We start from the raw sequence: 13,901 nt of genomic DNA, 5'->3' as shown, positions 1-13,901 counted from the left end.
CCTAGCATGTTTCTACAAACTAACGTATTCTATGAAATCAAAAATTGAGAGCAACATGACAGCTTATATTATCAGCATTTCTAAGCAGAGACTGGGGGTGTGTGTTGGGGGGGTGGGATGTCCTGCTGCAAGTTTGACTGAATACAATGGATTTTTAGCTAATATATTGATTATACCCCAACTGTTTTGAATATAGAGAAGCCTTCCCAACAGGCTATATCAAACGATCAGAATAGAAACTTGACTTTTTTGGCAAATGAATGAATCCCATTGAAGTTAAAAAGGCAGGCTACGTTTGCCTAAATACAGTAGGATGCACCTGCATGTTACAATACCATTTAACAGGTCCACGGGCCGCTTCCAGTATTAGAATTGTTGCCTTAATTTTGCAAAAGCAGCTCTTCAGCTTTTTATATTGTTTACTCTTTTTTTTTTTTTTTTTTTTTTTAGGAAAGAAAACAGTTTCTCAAAAGCACTCAAAAGCTTCAACTGGGTGCAAAGAGAGATACTAACCAGCAAACAACCCATCAAAATCATTACTCGAGGGACCATGTATTTCTTTCTGCTAATGCACTTTACCTTACAACACCTAATCCTGGCCAGCTGAGATCTTCAATATACAACAGACCTACTGTTCTTTTCACTTCTTGCTCAAATTCCTCTCTCAGTTGCAGTGTACTTGTCAATACCGGTATCTTCATTTTTAAGCAGTCTACTAACTGATCAACATCTTGTATTTCAGTTCCTAAAACTGAAGAGCTGACGTGTTAGTATGTGATAGATGTGAATGGACATACCAATTATTTGTATTTAATTCACACAACTCTTTGTAAAGAAGCCACTTTACAGGCCAATCCTAATATAATTTACAAGTAGTTTTGAATTATCTTGATCTACATAAGAGTCTTTCCTTCAGTAAGCTATCCAAGGATACGTCAAAATGGTTACAGATTCCTGAAAAATAAGCTAATAAAGAGGAAGAATTTTCTCATGTTACAAACTAATAAAGACTACTCCCTTTTTTGATATGTCAACACCTGGCATCAGAAAAATCTCTCATCCCATAGCCAAACAGATAATGAATTAGGCCCTATTCTGTCCAAGAACTGACAGCATCATGAAGTAATATTGCTCTAAAATTTAATTTTCTATATACGCCACCATCTTCTCACATCAGCATCAAGGTATTTTGACAGCCTAAGCTATTCACCGCACCCAAGTTATCGCAGTTAAAAGGAGGCATCATGCATTAGCTGAGCCCCAGCAAGCTCCTCTCTGCATATGCTAAATCTACACAAAGTATGTATTTGGTGCTAGCTTAAACATCAAGTTTAAGACACTTTCCAGAAAACAGATTTTCTTCCCCCCTACATCAGTAGTTACAGAAACCCCCCAGAGCTTTAGTAAATAATTCTAGTTAATTAATTACTTATACTTGAACACAAGCTCCATTCCAGTGTCCGAACACCTGTGTAAGAGAGGTCATGCATCTTCTCCTTGGGTTAAGCAGCTGAGAGGAGGAAGGGTAAGGATGATTCATCCCTGATATTTCTTTTTATAACTGTCAAAACAAAGAGCTTCTCCCCTTGCTTTTCCTAATGAATTTAAAAATAATCAGTAAAAGTCTGACTCTGCAGATGTAGCGCGGCAGCGTCACGCAGAACTGCTGAGCTACCTCTAAGGCAACTGCTGCCAAGGCATGGCAGAATGCTGAAATTAAGACAAGTTTATTTAAAACAATTTACACTTAAGATAAGAAAAATCCTCACCATGGGAGTAAAGAGCTTCTTGAGAATATCTACTTTTATATCAGGAGATTGCGGTACATTTTTTATAACAAATCCAATTTTTTACAAGTGGCTGAATTAAGTGAACATTACCTGCAGAAGTCATTAACGGGCTGAAACGCACACACGTGCCTTCGTCTTCCAGTTCTACCACATCGACTCCGCTGGCAGGAACCAGCTGTGCCAGCTGCTCTCCTAGCTGAAGGGAATGACACAGTTAAAGAAACGTTTAGAGCACAGACCTCCGGCAGTCACTGATTAAGGTTAGACCGTTCCCACAGTTTAAATGAACCACATGCTAAGCAGTTTTCTCTGTATTTCTCAAAATTCTAGAGTTATTTCTTGCAGCAAAAGTATGCTAGCTTGCTGGTGATAAAACGAATTTGGACATACACGTGAAGTGCTCACAATTTTAGTAAGCTATGAGTGTTACAAGTCAGAAGTTTCTTCAACGCTGTCATCACACAAAGTATGCCATGATTACTACGCAATTAATCCCAAACAGTTATGCGCTCAGTTCTCTGAAAGAGCGCCTCTCTAAAATTGATTGTATTATGATCTGGAAAAGAAAGGCTCTTCATGAATACACAGACATAGTCAATGAGATATCTAGCTGAATAAAAAAAAAGTTCCAGAGTCTCCAAATACACCCGCAAGCCTCTTCCAACCCCAAATTTCTACTATCAAAAGTTTCAAGATTCAATAATAATTCCAGTAATAATTAATTTTTATTTGTAAAATAATCACAAGTGTGAAAACATCTGTGCTTCAGAGCAAATTTGTCTTTTTATCCAAAATGCCCACTAGTCTTTGCAAAGGATAACAAATCAGAAATAACTATCAAGCTAGTTTACTGAAAGGGTTGTAATTACCGATGAATCCCCAGAAACATTCAACACTCTCACTTCTTTTTTCCTAAAGAGAAAAACATCCGTTCTTACCCACTGATTCAAAGTGTCATAAACGTGTCTTTCATTGCTTATTATGGGGTGCTGAATAGTTGAAGCCTGTGCAGCATGTGAGGTTTGATCTGAATCCAAAGACACAAGAATCACAGAAGTGGATTTTTATTTAATTAAGTAAACAAAAGGCAACCTAAAATTTAGATAAAAGACAATTAAATTTCCTAATGTAAGACATCTGAACTATGTATTGGACCTCAAGAAAAATAAAGTGGGATTTTTTTTTAAAGGTATGGTGGACATAACAGATATTAGGAGTAAAAGAGTTAGATACATTAATTTTAAAAACAACTAATAAAATACTTCCCAAAATTTTGAGGTTCAAATACCCCCACAGAAACAGAAAACAGTGTTTTCACAAAAGAAGCATTCTGTAACAGCAGGCTGCAATATTTAATTTGATGTGTCAAGCTACCTTTTTATTAAGTTTTAATTATAGGTTTCTTTTTGAAACTACAAAAAATTAATTCAGGATTATAAAGCTATTATATATACACTTTAAGGGTTACTTAAGGGGTAGGGCATAACTAATTTAATTTATTATATAATTTATTATATAATAAATAATTTAAGGATTTATAAGCCCATTACATACACAAAACATGTGGCAACGGTCAAACATTTTACATGCTTTTAATTCAGGAGGGTGATTTTTTCCTTGGTAAAGTCTTATCAATAAATGCATCAATGTATAGAGCAGTTCAAATTATTTCACTGGACCCAGATGAGTAATCTTGCCTTTTAAGTGTAACCACTACTTAGACTAGCAACAAAACAACCCTTCCACACTCCCAACACAAAAAATCCAAAGACAATCAAAATCAACACTCATAATATGAAGCTTTAGAATTTTCTTAGCAGTCCTTTGCCTCATCCCAGCTGGCTATTTCCCCACGGTCAGAGTGGGGACATACAAACAGCACGACATCTCTGGCATAACTGATGGGACAAAGTCACCTTCCTGGGCCAGCACATCCAGGCAGGGATGTTCTACTCACAGAGCTACATGTGCTGCTGTACCCAGGACAGGTTTTACAGGGCCATTGCTAATGTGCTCTCCTGTTCTTAAAACCATTGCAACATTATGCAATGAAAAACAGAAATATGCAGTTCTTGCACCTAGCCACTAAAATATTAAGAGAAACAGAAAGCCTGAACAAAACTAAGGAAAAAAGTCTTCCCTCATCAGTGTACTCAAACACAGCTTGCTGCGTATGGGAGTCTTTCATCATCCTCTCCCAAGATCAAAATCATATGCAAATCTCTCCACCCAAGGAGGCGGAAAATTACTTGCTATGAAAATCGAAAACACTGCCGCTTATCTAAAAAAAGAAGTTACCATATATATGAGTTCTATCACTAGATTAGAACTTGTATTTACAACCTTTTTTAAAGGCATGTTGCACAAGAAACACGTACTACATAACACTTACCTAATCAAACTAATTTTGGAAATTAGTAGTTTCAAAAGCAAGCAGAGGCTTTCTTCTTCCCCCCTTTTCATAAATTACATACCTCTGTTCGAATGTTCCTGGAAGAACTTGAATACAACCACTGGAGAGCTCAGTTCATCTTCAACCTTAACAAAAAAAAAAAAAAAAAAAGTAGTGTGTGAAAACACATATTTGCACACTGCACATACTCTCCTAAGATTGCTGAGCAAAAGCACATCATTTTGTTTTGACAGCAATAACAATGTTCACACTATCTCAGTATTAGAAGTTAACTCATTAGGAGGGGGACTGTAAACACAGGAAAGTAAATCAGTACTCGGAGCAGAATTGCACTGATTTAAGCTATACGTAACTAAAGCTTGGGTTACGATGAATGTGCTTATGTTTCTCACTTCATAAACATACGGTAGTGAAGAAAGTGTATTTAGCTTTAATTTTTTTCAGAAATTAACATTTAAAGAAAATTCTCCCAGAGATTGCTCCAGAACCACTGGAGAATAGCAAGAAAGTTCTAACAGGTCTAACAAAATCGTAATTGATTCTGCTTTGGGGAGAGGCAGGAGAAATGGACTGGGCAACTCCTGGAGGCAACTTTTGCCAGGTTTCACAATCCTACAAGCACAAGATTTATTCATCTAGGTAGAAGGCAGAAGTGCTACAGCAATTCAAAGTCCCACAGCCTCAAATGATCTTCAAAAAAGAGTTTTTGCAAAAAAAGATTACTGTCACTCAGAGCGATCCACGGAATATTTACTGATGCACAAAACTAAGCTGAATATTTACAAAACATCAAGCACCAGTTAAAACAAGAAAAACCTCGCTGAACAGGACATCTCACAGAAAATTAATTAGAAATGAACATGCAATTTCTAAAACACTATTTCCGCTGTAAAAATCTGAGCTGGGTTAAGTATTTTGTGTACGGATTTCATTGGGTTCACAATATCATCTCCAAAGCAGGGTAAGAGGCAGTCAGAATACATTAGAGAGATTTATGGAAACTAGTTTCATTAACATATTACTGTACAAAGCAGTGTATTAAACTAGACCAACCTCTGGAAACACTTTCTGCCTGTTTTTCTGTCAGCTTGACTGAGTGACAAGAGCATGCAGCAGTGGAACACGTGCAACGTAGCGGCCAGCTGCTGTTGCACTCAACCAAGCTGCACAATTCCATTGAACGCTTCTATTTCTTTCGTTAAGAAGATACCAAGCACCTTCAAAACAACGGCTACGTTTTAGATAATTTTTTTTTATAATTTCTTATGAACCAATGTTATTCTTATCATTTAATAGCCAAGACTAAGCTGTACAATCAAGGTATTAAATGTAAACTGTACCGAAGTTTTAATGAAATCCAGGTTTTTCAAGTTTTCCAGCAACCTTTGGCTCTAAAAGATCATATTAGGGGGAAGAAAAAAAGGGGGGGGGGGGGAAGAGATAAAATACATAGTTTTAGAAGTTGAAAATTATTCTTATAAACATTATATAATCACCACTATCATTTCAATATGTTAACAATTCCCTATGAAATGTCAGTGATTCACCCAGTTCTTATTTATAAATTCAGAATATAATGGAAAAATATTTAATATTTTTAGTGGCTGGCTACAAAGTGCTTTTTGTTAAAATAAAAATCTCAGTTAATTGACTTATAACATCTGCGAAACTTTACCAACTAAGTACAGCACAGTGCGTAGCAGAACCAATAGTTAGTTTTTTCCAGAGCTACCATAGCAACTGGTTATGATAGCTTTCTAAATTATTGTCATTAGAAAATACATTCTTACAAAGCGGTCTAAGACTATTAATAGACTATAATAAAAGCAAAGATCATTCTTAGATGCCACGAAATCTTAATGACTAATGACGTTTCGTCACATTTTTAGGTCTTTCACGCCAACAGCTTCTTCACTAGTCACTGGAGAAACTTTCTGTTTCCCACAAAACAGCCTCTTTGTCGTTCTTCTAATCTTGAAGAAGTGCTGCACATTTAAGACAAAAAACGCTTTGGCGATAACCAGTGCTTTTTTTAACTAGCATATTACACCGGACCTCAACTTTTAACGAATAAGGATTCGACTTCAAAAACAGCACACCTCTGACTATATTTGAAGAACTGCTTTGAAATCCCTTGTCAGGTGTTTATAGTTAATACTCCTTAACAGTAAAATGCCTAGCAGAGTAGGAAAATAAAAAAGCATTCCTCTGAATAGCTTTCAACTAAAATAGTTAATAAGAGGAGTGACGAGGGTGGGGGGGAAGCAAGCTTACAGTTTTGAAAGGACAAAGGTTAAGTATTTCTGATGAAAAAGTAATAAAATATACAATTTAAGAGTTAAAGCACATCCTTCCCTCAAATGTTACTACTCTTTCATAATTTGTTCATAACACAATATGAACTAATATGCTAAGTCATCAATGATTTCATTATTTCCAGGTGAGTCTTCTGCAATACAGCACAATAATTAACGAAATACATTAACAGCTATTATAAAAACGTTCCTAAATACAACTGTGTTCTGTGATAGCCATCTGGATATCACTTGTACTGTCATTGCTACCTAAACTTTGTTGCTACTTGGATATTCAAGCTATTAAATCAGACGACGAAGAGAGTCTTAAGAATACCGCTCGATCCATAATCACAGAAACAAAGTATGGGTAAACAACGTGCCAACAAGCTGCTGCTTACCAGTTGTGAGGCATGCTTTATCCTCTCCACAATCCCATCGTGGCCTAGGTACTGCAAGGAGAGCCACAGTGGCAGGGCACGGAGCTTCTCTACAGGCTGACTTGACGTCAGCCCAGCTGCTAAGGACTAAAAAAGGAAAATAAACAAAAGAATCATGATTAGCTTTTTTCCCCCAATTATCATCCATTCATTCCAATTTTTACCCATTACAGAATGCATCACAATTTAAATAGGGGATTTTTTGCAAAGTATTATTTAGATGCTTTGGAAGAACAAAACACTACACCATGGTCGCAACTGCAGTTGCGAGACCTTGACAATAATGACAGAGAAGTAAAACATACCAAAGAAGGATCCTCATGCCTGTAGAGTGTCACAGCAGGTACAGCTGGGAGACCCAGCCAGGAGCCCAGAGTAAGAGTCATGCTGTCACATTTTGTAGCAGCCTTAAGTTTATTACAAAACAGAATATAAACCATATATATCTTGATTAGATCATGACCTTAAAATCTGGAGCACATCATAAGGTTTCTAGATATAGTAAAACATACCAGTACAGAAGAGGAGACATAACCCAAAGCCAAAGTTGCCAAATTCACGCTAGAAAAATAAAGAGATTTCAACGCTTATTAAATATTTATCAGGAGAGAGCACTTTAACTTTCAGTTTAAATATTTCATGCTGTTGGGTAAAGGGAGGTCATTTTTATTCATATATTTTGTATTACCTACGCAGTAGATGGCTCTGTTTAATATTCTGAGATTGAAAATTCAAAACTAAAAATTAATTTCAACCTAAAAATTTATCAGTCCAACCTTTGGGGAATTCATCTCTCCAAATCCTACCCATAGGTCAGTACCAGTTTTGTACGAGAAATATACAGCACGCAAATATAACACCATGCAATGAAACATCAAGAGAGACAGACTCTACTCCAGCTTCAAAAAAATCTAAGAGCACAGGCGTCTTTATTAACATTGTCTAAGTGGTTCCAATTCCTTTTCCTTTAGGTTTACTCCTCCTTCCAGTTATTTTGCCCACTGCACTTGTAGCAGTCTTCCTGACAAACTTCATTAAAGTGTCATCTCTTCCCATTCCATCCTCCTTTCTCCTTAACAATCACCATCCTGAATTGTCCTGTAAAGTCTTCTTTGATTCATATTCCAAGCTCTTCAAAGCAAGGGCAGATAAAACTACTACCTGAGTAAAAGTAACCTACGCTGAAATAACCACTTCAAGTAGTTACTCCTGTATATGTAAAACAATTTGTATCTTGTACGGTGACAAATTTAACAACGCTCTACTAGCTTGTTAGCTGTAAAGTTGTGCGCTATCCGTTAGTCAGACTTTATGAATATAGTTATATAAAAATAAATCTCAAGTTTCATACCCTTCTACATGGAGCCACATATTGTACTGCTCACAAAGTTCCTTCAGTCGCCCAAGCTTATCTGTGTGCCCTGCTCCTGGGGTCCCTTTGTTGAAAAGGAAAAAAGTCAGTCCGGAAGGATAAGAATGCAAACCAGGACTTTACACGAGAAGAGGATTTCTCATACTGTTGTTGAGAAAAAGTTGCACACAGGAGTAGGAAGGGGGATATTTAAAGAGCCCACTACATCTTGCTCACTGTGGACATATGAACAATTAAAACTCCAGATAAAATTAAAAGATGCCACGTTTTGTTTGACAATATAATTTTAAAATACTTAGAAAATTAAATGTCCTAGGCATTCAAAAATTCAGCAGCCTCAGTTAAGAACTGAAGAGGCTTTTAATACATTCGTTTAAAGTATGACTTCAACTAAAGAAACGGAAACCAAGGTTGTTATCATAGATATTTCGGCAAATCCAAAGCAAGTAACAGTCACGTCATTCATAGTTAAAACAATGTTATTCATGAGCAGTTTTGCTTAATTATCTAGAGGAAAAAATACAGTTTTTAAAGCTAAAATTGATGGCACGCAATAAAAATTCCAAGTGTTAATGTGAAACTAATTTTTAACAGGAGACTTGCACTCATTTAAAAACAAACACCCCTTCCCCAAACCCCATGTTTTAGTCATATTAATACATCAACTGACAAACAGATCTGTAACAGTTTAATCCGGTTTTGAATCAGTTATGTTAACATCCCTCTGGACAGCTAATTACTGCGTGGTCACTAAGATACTCCTTGACACAAAACCACTAAGCCGTGTAAGAAATATATATTTTTATTTTGGGTTTATGCATTCATTAAACGGTGTGCTTTTTTGCTATTGTTTGTTCACAGCACATACCAGCATTGGCCACAAGCAACAAAGGCAGTTTTCCGGATTCAGCATCATCTTTAATCAATCTGTCCAATAAAGCAACATCCTGTTATCAATAAGAAAAAAATATATGTATTTATAAATGCATGTGTCAAACAAAACAGAAGTATTTCTGTTGAACTGGAAAAACATATCAAGAATAGAAAAGGAGGGCATCCTTAACTTTTTAAATCCAATCCCCTGATTAAATTCTTAACATCTTTCTGTTTATGACTTGTAGTTTCTTTTTCCCAAAAACGTCAGATAAAACATTTGTGAGAAATGCAACAAAAACATCATGTACTTTGTAAACACACCCCCTACTATACATATTCTAAACAAGCTCTTGGACTAAAAAGCACTTTATGCAAGACCAAGATTGAAGCTGCTGGCATTTAAGAAGATCTCAACCTAAGATTTGTACAGTTACAACATGGAAAACTCAGAGGTTGAAAACGTGAACACTTTAATAATTCTTGCCTAACAACGTTCTTGACGTTCACTTGATGTTTCACAAAATGTAAGAGGTCTTCAGGAAGGCAAATAAACTTACCATTTGATGTTGAGATCCAAACATAGTGTTACAAGGCACACGGCACATGCAAGAAAGGGGTAACCCTAGCTGCAATAAAAATGATGGAATTTGAACAACTGAGCCATGCTTTAGGATACTCATTGCAAATATTCACAGAAATAAACAGATTAAGCAACAAAACTCAGAAAATAGAAAGCACAGTAATAAAAAGCTGGATATTACATTTTAAAGCAAGTTTCCTGCTAAAATTTATGATCAAATTATTAACGAAGAGAAGAACACAGAAAGATTGGAAAAACAATAGTCAACTGCTGCTTAGCACAGGAAGTGCATACAGTATTTCTAGTAAGAAACCTGTGACCTGTTTAACAGCCCAAATTCATGCCTACTTTCTCAGCCACGCTTCAGTTAACACATGCTATTAACAAATATGTCTTTTTGCCAAATATGTCAGGCTCCACTGGAGGTTCACAGTCACCTTACTACTGACTAGATAGCTGTCTGCCTACTTCAAGCACACTGCTCAGATGGCTGTTCATGCTAGCAGGTCTGAGGTTCTTCCTTTGCTTTGGATGCAAATGCCAGGTAACTCTTTATTAAAATGAAAGGGGGAAAAAGGAAAAAAAACAAAACAAATTCTTTCCTACATTTTAATCTTTAATCTGGAAGATCACTAGAAAACTGAAGTCTGGTTGATCATACTCCTCACTTCAAACAGAGGGTTCAGTAAACTAAGGCAGCTCTAGTCATAGATCAAGCTGTGTTTATCCTTTCATTTAACAGAAGCTGAATCAGTATCCGAATACTCTGATCCGGTCATCTCCTCTACAATATACACATAACTTCTCAAAATCTAAGCTAAAACAGCATCACTTCTAAGTTCAGTGATTACCTGACAAAGGATAGGCTACCTTATAAAGAAAAGGTAAGGCACTACCACTATTAGTAGTTAACTGCTCTACACCCAAAACACTGATTCTTGATAGTATTTCTTCTATTAAGAAATTTCAATTAAAAACCACATGCAGAACAGCTTACAAAACTTTGTACAATTAAATTTCACTACCTTTTTCCTCAAGCCTTTTTTTTGACCAAAACAAGTTCCATAATCTGTGGTACCATTTTCATTCCTCCGCAGCCCCGTTTTAAAAAGTAATGCCACCTCTACGTCCTTCACAGAAATATGCTGAAATAGCAGTGATTACTGGAAGCGTATTGAAATTCTCTCCTCTCACTGTTTCTCAGTCTTCTAGCGTTCGTCACCTGAACAATCAACGCCACTATGAACAGTTAGGATCGCAAGAGGAGCGAGGGAGAGTACAGCCGTCCGCTCACCAACGCTCCTCCTCTGTCCACTAGGGCATCCTTATTTATCCGATTTTCTTCCCATGTACTACCCAAGGGACGTTTCCAGAGCCCTTGGCCACCTTCTTCCTTCATTTATTAATTAAAACAAACAAACAAAAACTTTTACCAAAAGCATAGGCCCGATTTCAAGAAGCTACTTTTTCCTCCGAGAAGCCTATCTAATAAGAAACCTTTGCCAGGAAAGCAAAGTAACGTAACATTAATCTTCAAAATCATTTTTAATCTCCATTACTTGTACCTCCACACTCCTCCAAGGACTTGAAGAATGACGGCGCTAAGAACTTGAGCCTTCACTTCAGGCCATGGTAAGTTTAAATATGCCAGCAGCCCACTGAATGTTAGGTATACAACAGGAAAGTGCCTCAGTACACGGCCTCAATGAACTTACTGAACTCTGTAAGCATTCAGGTAGGTAAATGCTTGGAAACATTAAAAGTTTTAAACATAATTAGGAAAAAACAGCTTTCTTTAAACCAAATTTTTTTTGTTTTGTTTTGGTAATCTTACGAGTACAGTTTATTTCTCCTTAGATCATTTGCCTGTCAAAAATGATCATGCTTTGTCAGTAAGAGTTAAGAGGGACCATTCAAAACAATTTTTGCAATAACTCAGTGTTCGCAAATCTTCCACTCTGGAAAAAGTGCAATGAAATCTAGACACAATTGCCAAATCCACCCTACCTCCTCAAAAAAGAAAAAGGCTAGCAGCTAGTATATGCGCCCATTGCCCTGGAAATGCTCAGAAATTTTCCTTCCCTCCCACCTTACCATTGCTGCAAAATACAGACTGTATATGCAGCCTGAAAGTATTTTTTCCAGATAAGTGTTTTTAATTAAAATGTATGGTCTACTACAGCTACCTGGGTTACTCTCAGTTTGGACTTTAACTGTCTACACTTTGTAATTGTGTTGGGAATGCCAATTAACAAAGCAATACCAATACTGTTTAATATTTTAGCATTACTATCTCGCACATATTTGGCTTGTGTCAAAGCATGGTTTTTCCACCTAAACCAATCTCGGACTTTTACCCCTTCATTGCATTGCTGTTGTTCACATTGCTATTGTTTCTACCCTGAAGAAAAATAAGTACATTTTCAAAATCGCCATGGCAGTTCTGCTTTTCTTAAAATCAAAATAGTACTTTTTTGAGGCCCAGGCTCAGTCTGCATTCTTCACGTTGTCATGCTCTTTATCATAGTGTCTTTCAACAAGGCAGACACATCATCCTCACTCTTAGAAAACATAAATAATAGTGTAAGCTATAAAAATCTATTATGTCCACAGAAAGACAAGGAAGAGAAGAGAATGAAGGGAATCTGCTCAGGAGGAACACTGCCCAGACAACGAGCAAACGTGCGGATGGAACAGGAGTGCTGCAGAGACACCTTGCCTGGGGATACCTGCCTTCAGCTGGCTTAGCAGCACTGGCAAAAAACTGGAAGAAGCTCCACTTCTAACAGATGACCTTCCAAGCAGACACATGGGTGTAAACAAAAACCACCACCGGTCCTAGCCAATTAACAATCAATTAAGAGAGCTGCTAGTATAAAATACCAGTCTCTTCCAGGGAAAGCCTGAATAGATTTTTAAAATCTAAACTTCCAATAGGCAGTATGTAGCCAGACAGGTTCTACTTGCAGCTGAAACCTCAACTAATTCACTTTACCTGATTGCAGAGAGCTTGGCCCAATCCCATTCTAGCTGCAGAACTAATGTATATAACAGGCTGCTTAGTATATAGCACATTAAATCCTTCTACTGTATAATCTTCATAGCGTGTGTGAATAACAAGTCGACAGATTTTTAAGAGACCTTCACGATCATCTTCATGATAATAAGCTGACCCATTTTCATACCTGCAAGAAAAACTGAGTAAATATTGACCAACAAAAACAATATACAGTTTATTTTTTAAAATATCACTGACCATTTAAGGAGATCACAAGAGGGCAAAAGAAGAAGATTAAAAAAAAAATAAAAGATTTTTATTTACCCAGAATAAAGTAGAATAAAAGGAAACTTTGTTGAGACAGGCTGAGATTAACAATGAGGGAAGCCTAGTATATATTTTCATTTCAACTCAGAGATACAGTAAGAAAGAGAACATCTGTGGCCTTAAAAATTTCTTCAAAGGAGTTCAAAGCCTTTGTTTAGTAAGAGCAGGAAAAAATAATTAAAAAGACAAACTCAGTGTTTCATCTGGGTTTCATATATGTTAATTCTGGTTTACTAATTTTAAAGGAGAATGCAACATGGCATTCCTCAATTTCTAAGTTAGGAAAAACGGAATGAGAGAGAAAATATGACAGACGTGGGCAGAAACTTGCAAACTTTGTTGTGAAATCACAAATAAAGATACCTCATAACACCCAAAATTCCCAATGTCACTTCTACTTTAGGGAGTTTGAAAATAAGATTACAATTTAGTAAAATTTGTTCAATATGCTGCAAAGCAGTTCTCCAGAAATATTTATATAACTCATGTGTTTTAAAAAACTATCGTTTTCCCCAGAAATACTCTTCCCAGAAATACTTTTACTGATTTTATGCTATTTTGCCTTCAAATTGAGTTATTAAGCACACTGCTTTGGGGCTGTTGGGAAAGTTTCTGGCCCCCCCCCCCTTTTTTTTTTAATCCTCTAAACATCAAACTCAGATCAGCACGTTAACATTTACAATCAAGAAACAGGAACGATGTAACCAAAGAAGAGAAAAGGAACAATTGTTCTGTATAGGTGGCAATCTGTCAACTGTGATAACTGCAGAAAAGGAAACGGCAACAGCGAAGCTAGTAGATATGCCGATTT

At 36.6% G+C, this 13,901-nt stretch overlaps 1 protein-coding gene across 3 annotated transcripts in view; it reads right to left on the bottom strand.

Moving 5' to 3' along the window:
* PDXDC1 (pyridoxal dependent decarboxylase domain containing 1) overlaps nucleotides 1-13,901 on the bottom strand; it is a 34,285-nt gene that overhangs the window by 7,727 nt on the left and 12,657 nt on the right. For all 3 annotated transcript variants that reach the window (XM_068907823.1, XM_068907825.1, XM_068907822.1), the window contains 12 exons: nucleotides 12,761-12,950; nucleotides 9,743-9,811; nucleotides 9,178-9,256; nucleotides 8,289-8,373; nucleotides 7,450-7,498; nucleotides 7,243-7,344; nucleotides 6,899-7,024; nucleotides 5,544-5,594; nucleotides 4,265-4,328; nucleotides 2,729-2,817; nucleotides 1,881-1,986; nucleotides 580-751 (listed from right to left, as the gene is read on the bottom strand). In XM_068907823.1, coding sequence (XP_068763924.1) covers nucleotides 580-751; nucleotides 1,881-1,986; nucleotides 2,729-2,817; nucleotides 4,265-4,328; nucleotides 5,544-5,594; nucleotides 6,899-7,024; nucleotides 7,243-7,344; nucleotides 7,450-7,498; nucleotides 8,289-8,373; nucleotides 9,178-9,256; nucleotides 9,743-9,811; nucleotides 12,761-12,950 — 1,182 coding nt within the window. The remainder of the gene's footprint in view (nucleotides 1-579; nucleotides 752-1,880; nucleotides 1,987-2,728; nucleotides 2,818-4,264; nucleotides 4,329-5,543; nucleotides 5,595-6,898; nucleotides 7,025-7,242; nucleotides 7,345-7,449; nucleotides 7,499-8,288; nucleotides 8,374-9,177; nucleotides 9,257-9,742; nucleotides 9,812-12,760; nucleotides 12,951-13,901) is intronic.

The sequence above is a fragment of the Struthio camelus genome, chromosome 15 (genome assembly GCF_040807025.1).
Source record: "Struthio camelus isolate bStrCam1 chromosome 15, bStrCam1.hap1, whole genome shotgun sequence".
Lineage (NCBI taxonomy): Eukaryota > Metazoa > Chordata > Aves > Struthioniformes > Struthionidae > Struthio > Struthio camelus.
The sequence above is the reverse complement of the archived record's forward strand: the minus strand, read 5'-3'. Positions and strand labels throughout refer to the sequence as shown.